At 45.7% G+C, this 12610-nt stretch overlaps 1 protein-coding gene across 1 annotated transcript in view; it reads right to left on the reverse strand.

Moving 5' to 3' along the window:
* Positions 1-9771: 9771 nt before the first annotated feature.
* The window catches only part of LOC134983915 (gastrula zinc finger protein XlCGF26.1-like), a 145250-nt gene continuing 142411 nt past the window's right edge, over positions 9772-12610 (reverse strand). The window contains exon 2 of the mRNA XM_063949525.1: positions 9772-11230. Coding sequence (XP_063805595.1) covers positions 10677-11230 — 554 coding nt within the window. The 3' untranslated portion in view covers positions 9772-10676. The remainder of the gene's footprint in view (positions 11231-12610) is intronic.

Genomic DNA, 12610 nt, shown 5'->3' on the forward strand with positions numbered 1-12610 from the left:
AGGTAGAGGCCACGGGTCCTCTGTGAGCATCTCTTGAAGTTCCGGGTACCAAGTCCTTCTTGGCCAATCCGGAGCCACGAGTATAGTTCTTACTCCTCTCCGTCTTATAATTCTCAGTACCTTGGGTATGAGAGGCAGAGGAGGGAACACATACACTGACTGGTACACCCACGGTGTTACCAGAGCGTCCACAGCTATTGCCTGAGGGTCCCTTGACCTGGCGCAATACCTGTCTAGTTTTTTGTTGAGGCGGGACGCCATCATATCCACCTTTTGGTTTTTCCCAATGGTTCACAATCATGTGGAAGACTTCTGGGTGAAGTCCCCACTCTCCCGGGTGGAGGTCGTGCCTGCTGAGGAAGTCTGCTTCCCAGTTGTCCACTCCCGGAATGAACACTGCTGACAGTGCTATCACATGATTTTCCGCCCAGCGAAGAATCCTTGCAGCTTCTGGCATTGCCCTCCTGCTTCTTGTGCCGCCCTGTCTGTTTACGTGGGCGACTGCCGTGATGTTGTCTGACTGGATCAGCACCGGCTGACCTTGAAGCAGAGGTCTTGCTAGGCTTAGAGCATTGTAAATGGCCCTTAGCTCCAGGATATTTATGTGAAGTGATGTCTCCAGGCTTGACCACAAGCCCTGGAAATTCCTTCCCTGTGTGACTGCTCCCCAGCCTCTCAGGCTGGCATCCGTGGTCACCAGGACCCAGTCCTGAATGCCGAATCTGCGGCCCTCTAGAAGATGAGCACTCTGCAACCACCACAGGAGAGACACCCTTGTCTTTGGTGACAAGATTATCCACTGATGCATCTGAAGATGCGACCCGGACCATTTGTCTAGCAGATCCCACTGGAAAGTTCTTGCGTGGAATCTGCCGAATGGGATTGCTTCGTAGGAAGCCACCATTTTTCCCAGGACCCTTGTGCATTGATGCACTGAGACTTGGCCTGGTTTTAGGAGGTTTCTGACTAGCTCGGATAACTCCCTGGCTTTCTCCTCCGGGAGCAACACCTTTTTCTGGACTGTGTCCAGGATCATCCCTAGGAATAGAAGACGTGTCGTCGGGATCAGCTGCGATTTTGGAATATTGAGAATCCAACCGTGCTGCCGCAACACTACCTGAGATAGTGCTACCCCGACTTCCAACTGTTCCCTGGATCTTGCCCTTATCAGGAGATCGTCCAAGTAAGGGATAACTAAAACTCCCTTCCTTCGAAGGAGTATCATCATTTCGGCCATTACCTTGGTAAAGACCCGGGGTGCCGTGGACAATCCAAACGGCAGCATCTGAAACTGATAGTGACAGTTCTGTACCACAAACCTGAGGTACCCTTGGTGAGAAGGGTAAATTGGGACATGGAGGTAAGCATACTTGATGTCCAGAGACACCATATAATCCCCTTCTTCCAGGTTTGCAATCACTTTAGATTTAAAATTGGTCTCACCGAGCCGTCCGGCTTCGGTACCACAAACAGTGTGGAATAATACCCCTTTCCCTGTTGCAGGAGGGGTACCTTGACTATCACCTGCTGGGAATACAGCTTGTGAATGGCTTCCAATACTGCCTCCCTGTCGGAGGGAGACGTCGGTAAAGCAGACTTTAGGAAACGGCGAGGGGGAGACGTCTCGAATTCCAATTTGTAGCCCTGAGATACCACCTGAAGGATCCAGGGGTCCACTTGCGAGTGAGCCCACTGCGCGCTGAAATTCTTGAGGCGGGCCCCCACCGTGCCTGAGTCCGCTTGTAAAGCCCCAGCGTCATGCTGAGGACTTGGCAGAGGCGGAAGAAGGCTTCTGTTCCTGGGAACTGGCTGTTTGCTGCAGCCTTTTTCCTCTCCCTCTGCCACGGGGCAGAAATGAGGAGCCTTTTGCCCGCTTGCCCTTATGGGGCCGAAAGGACTGCGCCTGATAATACGGCGTCTTCTTATGTTGAGAGGCTACCTGGGGTAAAAATGTGGATTTTCCAGCAGTTGCCGTGGCTACCAGGTCTGATAGACCTACCACAAATAACTCCTCCCCTTTATAAGGCAATACTTCCATATGCCTTTTGGAATCCGCATCACCTGACCACTGCCGCGTCCATAAACCTCTTCTGGCAGAAATGGACAGCGCGCTAACTCTTGATGCCAGTCGGCAAATATCCCTCTGCGCATCACGCATATATAAAAATGCATCTTTTAAATGCTCTATAGTCAGTAATATACTGTCCCTATCTAGGGTATCAATATTTTCAGTCAGGGAATCCGACCACGCCACCCCAGCACTGCACATCCAGGCTGAGGCGATTGCTGGTCGCAGTATAACACCCGTGTGAGTGTATATACATTTTAGGATATTCTCCTGCTTTCTGTCGGCAGGTTCCTTTAGGGCGGCCGTATCAGGAGAGGGTAGGGCCACCTGTTTAGACAAGCGTGTGAGCGCTTTATCCACCCTAGGGGGTGTTTCCCAACGTGCCCTATCCTCTGGCGGGAAAGGGTATGATGCCAATAACCTTTTAGGAATTATCAGTTTTTTATCGGGGGAAACCCACGCCTCATCACACACTTCATTTAATTCCTCGGATGCAGGAAAAACTACAGGCAGTTTTTTCTCACCAAACATAATACCCTTTTTAGTGGTACTTGTATTATCAGAAATATGCAAAACATTTTTCATTGCCTCAATCATGTAACGTGTGGCCCTACTGGAAGTCACATTTGTCTCTTCATCGTCGACACTGGAGTCAGTATCCGTGTCGGCGTCTGTATCTGCCATCTGAGGTAACGGGCGTTTTAGAGCCCCTGATGGCCTTTGAGACCCCTGGACAGGCACAAGCTGAGTAGCCGGCTGTCTCATGTCGTCAACTGTCTTTCGTAAAGAGCTGAGACTGTCACGCAATTCCTTCCATAAGCTCATCCACTCAGGTGTCGACTCCCTAGGGGGTGACAACTCTATTATAGGCAATTGCTCCGCCTCCACATCATTTTACTCCTCAAACATGTCGACACAATCGTACCGACACACCGCACACACACAGGGAATGCTCTGATAGAGGACAGGACCCCACTAGCCCTTTGGAGAGACAGAGGGAGAGTATGCCAGCACACACCAGAGCGCTATATATACACAGGAATACCACTATATAATGTGCTTTTCCTTTATAGCTGCTGATATTATCAAACTGCGCCAAATTAGTGCCCCCCCTCTCTTTTTTACCCTTTTCTGTAGTGCAGGACTGCAGGGGAGAGTCAGGGAGACGTCCTTCCAGCGGAGCTGTGATGGAAAATGGCGCCAGTGTGCTGAGGAGATAGGCTCCGCCCCCTTCTCGGTGGACTTTTCTCCCGCTTTTTGGCGAGTTCTGGCAGGGGTTAAAATACATCCATATAGTCCTGGGGGTTATATGTGGTGTATTTTCGCCAGCCAAGGTGTTTATATTGCTGCTCAGGGCGCCCCCCCTAGCGCCCTGCACCCTCAGTGACCGGAGTGTGAAGTGTGCCTGAGGAGCAATGGCGCACAGCTGCAGTGCTGTGCGCTACCTTGTTGAAGACTGATGTCTTCTGCCGCCGATTTTTCCGGACCTAAAACTAAACTTTTTCTAAGAAACTCAGGAGAGCCCCTAGTGTGCATCCTTCTCGGCCGGGCACAAAAATCTAACTGAGGCTTGGAGGAGGGTCATAGGGGGAGGAGCCAGTGCACACCAGGTAGTCCTAAAGCTTTACTTTTGTGCCCAGTCTCCTGCGGAGCCGCTATTCCCCATGGTCCTTACGGAGTTCCCAGCATCCACTAGGACGTCAGAGAAATCCTATTTTTCCATACATAATGAAACTGGGAGTCCATCTCTGAAACTTTGTGTGAATACAAGGAAGAGTCCGGAGATGAAGGACATTACTGCTCAATAGATAAGGAATGTATATCATCTTATTTAATAAGAGCGCTTATAGGAGTGTATTTTTGTAAGAATCAGAGGGTCAGAGAGACGTTATGGAGCCAATGTATCATATAATATTTGCTGCTAATTCCCCCAAAACAACCGGACCTCCCAAATGTAAGTAGAAGGGACTGCAGCAGGTATCTCCCATACCTTCATACATGGACATCTCCAGGCCAGGGTCAGGTAAATTAATTTTAAATACAACAACCCTAATTCGCGTACAATTAAAAAAAACCCAAAAACTCAACCTTTCAACAGACATAAATAATAATAATTATATATATATATATATATATATATATATATCTACATACTGATAATGTCGATATTATCTTAAAGCACAGGTTCTCAAACTCGGTCCTCAGGACCCCACACGGTGCATGTTCTGCAGGTCTACTCACAAAATCACAAGTGAAATAATTAGCTCCACCTGTGGACCTTTTAAAAAGTGTCAGTGAGTAATTAATACACCTGTGCACCTGCTGGGTTACCTGCAAAACATGCACCGTGTGGGGTCCTGAGGACCGAGTTTGAGAACCCCTGTCTTAAACCATAAAGCTATACCTTTAAACACACCTTTACCATGGAGCAGCTGCGGTCGCTAGTTCACGCTACGTACTTCGTATGCTATTTTGCGTGCAGAGTCCTGTACCGTGTACGCACTCAGCGTACAAACGCTGCACTGTGGGTACAAAGCACACACAGCGTGCGCACACAATTAATACACCTTAAAACCTTATATAGTTATACAATGCAATGATATGATTACACTTTAAACCTTATGCAGCAAAGCTCTGCAATGATGTTACACCTTAAACCTTATGCAGCAAAGCACTGCAATGATGTTACACCTTAAACCTTATGCAGCAAAGCACTGCAATGATGTTACACCTTAAACCTTATGCAGCAAAGCACTGCAATGATGTTACACCTTAAACCTTATGCAGCAAAGCTCTGCAATGATGTTACACCTTAAACCTTGTGCAGCAAAGCTCTGCAATGATGTTACACCTTAAACCTTATGCAGCAAAGCACTGCAATGATGTTACACCTTAAACCTTATGCAGCAAAGCACTGCAATGATGTTACACCTTAAACCTTGTGCAGCAAAGCTCTGCAATGATGTTACACCTTAAACCTTGTGCAGCAAAGCTCTGCAATGATGTTACACCTTAAACCTTGTGCAGCAAAGCTCTACAATGATGTTACACCTTAAACCTTGTGCAGCAAAGCTCTGCAATGATGTTACACCTTAAACCCATACTTGCCTACTTTTGGAAAAGCATTTCAGGGAGATTGTGAAAGTAACACCTATCAGTGCAGGCGAGTACTACTACATCGGGGAGGCGTGTCATGAAAATGACTTACATCCAAATGTAAATGAGCCCCAAAGTTACAAAGATCTATTTGTTGAAGAAAAGACACGGATATTTTGCAGGATTTGTTTATGTATTGTGTCTTACAAGAGGTTCAATATACTGTAAGTGGCCATAGGGATCCATTGTGCCTTATAACCAATGCAGGGAAATGGCACTAAGGATCCTATTTGAATGTATGTATCTCTGATTTATTTTTCTCCCAAGAATGAGGGAGATTGATGGACTTTTCAGGGAGTGAGGGAGATTGCTGCTATTTCAGGGAGTCTCCTGCAGAATGAGGGAGGGTAGACAACTATGAGTTAAACCTTATGCAGCAAAGCACTGCAATGATGTTACAACCTTAAACCTTATGCAGCAAAGCACTGCAATGATGTTACACCTTAAACCTTATGCAGCAAAGCACTGCAATGATGTTACACCTCAAACCTTATGCAGCAAAGCACTGCAATTATGTTACACCTTAAACCTTATGCAGCAAAGCACTGCAATGATGTTACACCTTTAAACCTTAAGTAGCGCTGGCGATACAATGTACCCGCAGTGCGTACACCTTATCAATGCCTATACACCTTATACAGATAAATACACTTTAAACTCCTTGCAGGAAATTGAAGACACCACACTGATTTGTAGTTGCAACCACAGGGTTCTAAGGCCTCAGTGGATTAAAACAATACAAATCATACACTACAGGCTAACAAGTAAATCTAAACAGAATAATGGCTACAGAGAATGTACATACGTGAGAATGTTCGCAAGCGCAACCCGAGCCGGTCCTCCGCTGGTCATACAGATATCGTTCAGAGTCTTGTGTGTCCAAGCCTGCTGCAAGCTCTCTTTATTCACTTCATCCAAAACAATACAATAGTCACTGTAATCCCTTTGTCTATTGGACACAGAGATGTACCTTTTCATTACGGGAGAGGTCATAGGTTGATTTGAAAAGGTGGGCTATGTCTTTCTCAACTGCTCTTGTGGGTGGCCTCCTCTGGATTCCCCCCGCATACATAATATACAGTAAATACAGTTTAAACCTATATTCTGCTTCTGCATCTAACTATCCTCAGGAACATGCGATTTTCCTCAAACCAACACCAGAATGTTTCCCTTAAAATACCCTACAGCTGGATACCAAACACCACCTTGTAACCGTGTTCTGTCCCCTCCTACCCTGTAAAGGTGAATCCCTTTGTTCTGTTATCATTTTAAACAGCTATTTCTTTCTGATGTGGTGCAGGGGGCTATGTGTACAATGTGCACTATTTGGGTTAAATATGTAATGTACTAATAACCCTCTACTCGCTCACAAACTCCGCCGTAAATACCCATATCACGCGCATGATCGCCGGAGCGATCCTACGCAAATTGCGGATATGTGCACGAACGGAGGACTGAGTGCACAAGCAGCGGGCATGTGCATGGGGTTAGTACAAGGCATATTTATTACAATATTTTTCGACTTTGACAATACATACATACATATACACACACAGCAGAAGGGAATTTGGAAACCAGAGGAAGTCACATGATGTAATTTCAGCTTCCTGCCAGGCCACTGCCCCCACTCCACATTAATGCACTGATATAAAATGTCTGCCACTATTAGTTACACAGAGAGACCCCCCCCTGTAATGTCACCCACTATTCACATGAGCTGTCACAATCACACATAGCCACAATCACAAGTACATACAGTCACTATTGGTGGTTCTGGGCTCCGGACAGTTCAAGGGAAATCGCATAGTCACAATGGCAGCGTGTGTACCCACCTTTACACACCAGACAGGATATTTATACACAGCAACACTGATATTATGTGGACACAAAAGTAACAACACAAATGACACATTAACAGGAAATTGTTTCTGTCACCATAGCGACAATTATCCTGAAATTAGATAATACACAGACACATAAAAAGACTCAACGGAAATCTTTTGTTTTTAAACAACTTTATTACATATCTTTAATACACAGATTTTTGTCTATAGTTTAAACTTCAAAAATACTTTAGTAGTCTGCACAACAGCCTATGGGGGTCATTCAGACCCAGCCGCAATAGCGGCACGCAGCAGTTTGCTGGTGTTGGAAAAATACACATGCACATCGGCCGCACAGACACACACATTGTGGCCGCATCTCTGAGGGGCGAACGCGGGTGGGCCGGTACAATTTTCTGGGGGGCTGCGTGATGTCACATCTGCGTTCATCTCTGATTAACCCCCTATAAGCTTCCAGAGTGCACCTCCTATCTCATCTTTTCCAAGTTACTACAAATGATATGAGATCGGTAGCAGCACTACTTTCAGGATTATTACACAGAACACACATAAAGGCTGACACAGCAAACAACAGTAACACATACAAGTGATTAATTAGAAATAAGGAAGCATAATCATCATTAAGTCTGATTATCAACTGATTCTGTGCGGAACCCATACACCTCTTTACTGCCTCCGGCAGCCCCTGGTACTGCACTTTGACCATCCGCCCTGACCCCCCCACCCACTACTGCCACCCACCCGGTCTCTCCCCACTACTGCCACCCGCCCTGTCTCCCTCTACTACTGTCTCCCCCCCACTGCCACCCACCCTGTCTTCCCCACTACTGCCACCTGCCCTGTCTCCCCCCACCCAGTCTCCCCCCACTACTACCACCACCCTGCCTCCCACTCTGTCTCTGCCCACTACTGCCACCTGCCCTGTCTCCCCCCTACTGCTACCCACCCTGTCTTTCCCCACTACTGCCTCCGCCCTGTCTCCCACTACTGCCATCGCTCTGTCTCCTCCACTATGTCACGAACCGGTCTCTCACCTTTGCGGGTTCTGGGGTTCATCCGTTGCCAGTGCGGTTGCTCGCGGTGCTGTGCGCCCGTGTGGGGACACGGCGTGATCAATGGCACAGGTAATGCAGAGTCTGGGAACTGTGAGTGCGGGGACCAAATGGCCTAAGGCACTGCGGTGTGTCTGCTGTATAGGAGGTGGCCATGTTGGAGACCAAATAGCTAATACAGAGCACTTGTGAAAACACCTGTGGGCAGGTGTAAGCCAATCCCGTGCTTGTGCTGCCTTTAAGTAGGCTGGGATTATGTTACTCTGGGCCAGTGCTTTGTTGTATCAACGCTGTGCTCTAGCTCTGAGCTCTCTCCGTGCATTCCTGTGTGATTCCCGTGGTCCAGATATCGCCTCCGTTCCCAGAGGTCCGTCTGCAGCCTTCACTGCTGAAAGATCCACCGGCTCTCCGCTGTGCTGTCAGTTAATTGCTCACCTACTGGAAACAGTTGAATTCCCAGAGTCTTGCATGAGGTTACCTAGTCTGTCTGCCTATCCTACAAAGTCTGGAGGATCTCATTTCCCTCAGCTGTTCGTTTGTTCAACTCTGCATTTAACCCATTCATCACCTTGTCATCTACTACAGTTTCACAGTGATCTCCGGAACCCGCAAGTAACCCAATTCAGTACTTTTATTTGCTATGTTGTCATAACAAGGATAATTCTTCTCAGTCTCTCAGTTAACTCTCAAAACTCCATTGCAAATCCTTACAGTTATCTCTTCATGTCTGCATTATCCAGTTAATCACATTCTGCAGTTCAGCATCAAAGCTTGTTTATATTTGCTATGTTGTCATAACAAGGATAATTCTTCTCAGTTAACTCTCAAAACTCCATTGCAAATCCTTACAGGTATCTCTTCATGTCTGCATTATCCAGTTAATCACATTCTGCAGTTCAGCATCAAAGCCTGTTTATATTTGCTATGTTGTCATAACAAGGATAATTCTTCACAGTCTCTCAGTTAACTCTCAAAACTCCATTGCAAATCCTTACAGTTATCTCTTCATGTCTGCATTATCCAGTTAATCACATTCTGCAGTTCAGCATCAAAGCCTGTTTATATTTGCTATGTTGTCATAACAAGGATAATTCTTCACAGTCTCTCAGTTAATTCTCAAAACTCCATTGCAAATCCTTACAGTTATCTCTTCATGTCTGCATTATCCAGTTAATCACATTCTGCAGTTCAGCATCAAAGCCTGTTTATATTTGGACAATCCAACATTTATTCATCAGCTTGTTTTGCATATGTTTCCATGAACATTTATTTTATTTATTTTTGAGTTTTCTCTTGCATATTATTCCTGCAATACTTCAGTATAATATGATGATTAACAACTTGTCAGTTAACTCTTTACTGAATTGTTATTTTGAATAAATATATGAAGCGGAACTTTCTTCGTCCTCCCTGCTTTCTTCATAGCCCAGCACCTACACCTGTGGTTGGTCCCGGGTTAACGGATTCACAAAACACCCGGACCTGACACACTACTGCTACCCACCATCTCCCCCACACTACTGCCAACTGCCCTGCATCCCTCCACTACTGCCACCGCCCTGTCTCCCCCCACTAATGCCATTTGCCCTGCCTCCCCCACACTACTACTACCCACCCTCCCCCCAGTACTGCCACCACCGTCTTCCCCCACTATTGCTACCTGCCCTGTCTCCTTCCACTACTGCCACTCACCCTGTCTGCCCCCACTACTGCCACCACCGTCTCTCCCCACTACTGCAACCCTCCCTGTCTCAGCCCACTACTGCCACTGCCCTGTCTTCTTCCGCTTCTGCCACCACCTTGTCTCCTCCTCTGACACCTTAACTCTGCTTGAGGACAAGAGTCTCACAGACACTGCCTCCTGCAGTCCCCACTACTGCCAGCCACCCTGAGTACCCCCTCAGCTCTGCTTGGGGATATTACCCAGACAGTGCCACTGATACAGCAATAGTGCCACCCACCCTGTCTCCCCTCTGACATCTCAGCACTGCTTGGGGATTCTTGGTACTGCTGGTAACAGACCTTCATCTGCAGATGGAAGTAAGAAAGCAGGGCAGTAAGGAGTTAGAAGCTGCTTCTGGTACCATGGTCCGTGGTCATGTAGGGCTGGGAGAGTCAGTAAGATTATGTAATAGTTACCATCTTACAGGCAGCCGGTGAAGGGAACAGAGAATGGGTGTTATGTGGCGTCTGATTGGTAGTAAAGCTGAGCTGTAGCCCTGCCATTTATTGGTGAGCTTCTATCATAAGGACCTGTTTCACCAGGACTGAGTCACAGCCAACTGGCATCACCCACACCTGGAGCTCAGCTACACAACCATTTAGGTTTGGTACTGGGTTCTCAGTACCCGGAGCAAGAGACAGGTCATCTGCATAGCAGTGGTAGATGAGGGCATGACATATGATTATTTCACCCAGTGGTAACATGTATATTGCAAATAGCATAGGAGATAGGATAAGAACCTTGAAGAACAACGTATGGCAATAATAAGTATACTCCAGAAAATGAAATGGTTCCTCACCTGATGAAGTCTAATATGTACAACAAGAGATGATTTATTTCTCAGAGCATGGAAATGGCCTCTCATCTGTGTGACTTCTCTGATATGTAACAAGTTGTGATTTCTGTGTAAAACATTTCCCACATTCAGAGCAAGAAAATGGCTTCTCACCTGTGTGACTTCTCTCATGGTTTCTAAGATCTGATTTGTGTGCAGAACATTTCCCACACTCAGAACATGGAAATGTATTCTCACCTGTGCGAGTTCTCCGATGTCTAACAAGTTGTGATTTCCGTGTAAAACATTTCCCACACTCAGAGCAAGAAAATGGCTTCTCACCTGTGTGACTTCGCTGATGTGTAACAAGTGGTGATTTCTGGGAAAAACATTTACCGCACTCAGAGCAAGAAAATGGCTTCTCACCTGTGTGACTTCTCTGATGTATAACAAGATGTGATTTATTTAAACAATGTTTTCCACACTCAGAGCAAGAAAATGGCTTCTCACCTGTGTGACTTCTGTGATGTGTAACAAGTTGTGTTTTCCATCTAAAACATTTCCCACACTCAGAGCAAGAAAATGGCTTCTCACCTGTGTGACTTCTCTGATGTGTAACAAGTTGTGATTTCTGGGAAAAAACATTTCCCACACTCAGAACAAGAAAACGGCTTCTCACCTGTGTGACTTCGCTGATGTGTAACAAGTTGTGATTTCCATATAAAACATTTCCCACACTCAGAGCAAGAAAATGGCTTCTCACCTGTGTGACTTCTCTGATGTATAACAAGATTTGATTTCCGTGCAAAACATTTCCCACACTCAGAACATGGAAATGGCCTCTCACCTTCCTTAGCTGGCTGATGGGTAATACGTTTTGTGTTCTGTGTAAAACATTTGGCATCTATAGAACAGGGAAACACTGTATCTACTCTCAGAGCTGTAACAGATGCACCAATATCAGAGTTATCAGCAGAACATTTCCCAGGATCAGAGGGACCAGCTGATAGAGCTGGATGTATAATTGGGGTAATGGGATTAGCTCCTGGAGAATCCTGTCTACTGTCATTATCTTTTATGTCACAATCCAGGGATAACATTAGATGTCCTTCTGAGATATTCCTGCTTGTGTGTCCATCTGCTGGAAATAAAATACATTATGGAAATGTGACATTTTCTGTAACAATATTAATCTTGTAAACAATAGAAGACGACTCTCTGGGACACTTAATTGTAAATGTGTGTGTATAATAAAACATAATTTTTAATGAAGGCTTTATAATATTGTGTCTCAGACTATCATTGTGTCCACCCTCCTGAGAACACTCACAATAACAAATGTAATATTATAATAAGACTTAGATATATCTCTCTCTTGTACTGGTAACTAACCATGAAGTATAAATGGAGATGTAGTCACTCGCCAAGTCCTATGTCAGCACCAATGTAAAACAATGGATGGGGAACATATCGTATGAATTGGAGATTCTAGATGAACAATAACATCAGTCATATGAGCTGATGGATCAGAGAAATGTCTCCTAACGTTACTCCTGGAAGCATTGGTAAGGTAGCATTCCTTTATGTGTGTGCTCATACGCTGGTAAGCCTGTACATGTGTTACTCCCCCTCATATAAGGTATATTGCTACAGTAGAGTAGGTGTGGAACAATGTATTTTACATGCAATACACCATATTATACACTGCAATCATCATCATCATCATCTGCTGGGTTATAATCCACTCTTACACCCCCATCATCAGTGTCTTACCTCTATATTCACAATAGTAATAAGGATGATGGTGTGCACAGTAAGTATGATATAGAGAATGACATATCAGAATCTATACAGCTGCCGCCATACTTCTGCTTCTCATACGTGTGCTACTGGCAGCAGTGAACATCTAAGAGTGCAGGGAAGACAGCAGAGTCTGATGAGAAAGAGACTGGATCTGCCTTTGCAGGGATGTACCACACCTGTCACCCCTGT

Source organism: Pseudophryne corroboree (assembly GCF_028390025.1).
Source record: "Pseudophryne corroboree isolate aPseCor3 chromosome 3 unlocalized genomic scaffold, aPseCor3.hap2 SUPER_3_unloc_29, whole genome shotgun sequence".
Lineage (NCBI taxonomy): Eukaryota > Metazoa > Chordata > Amphibia > Anura > Myobatrachidae > Pseudophryne > Pseudophryne corroboree.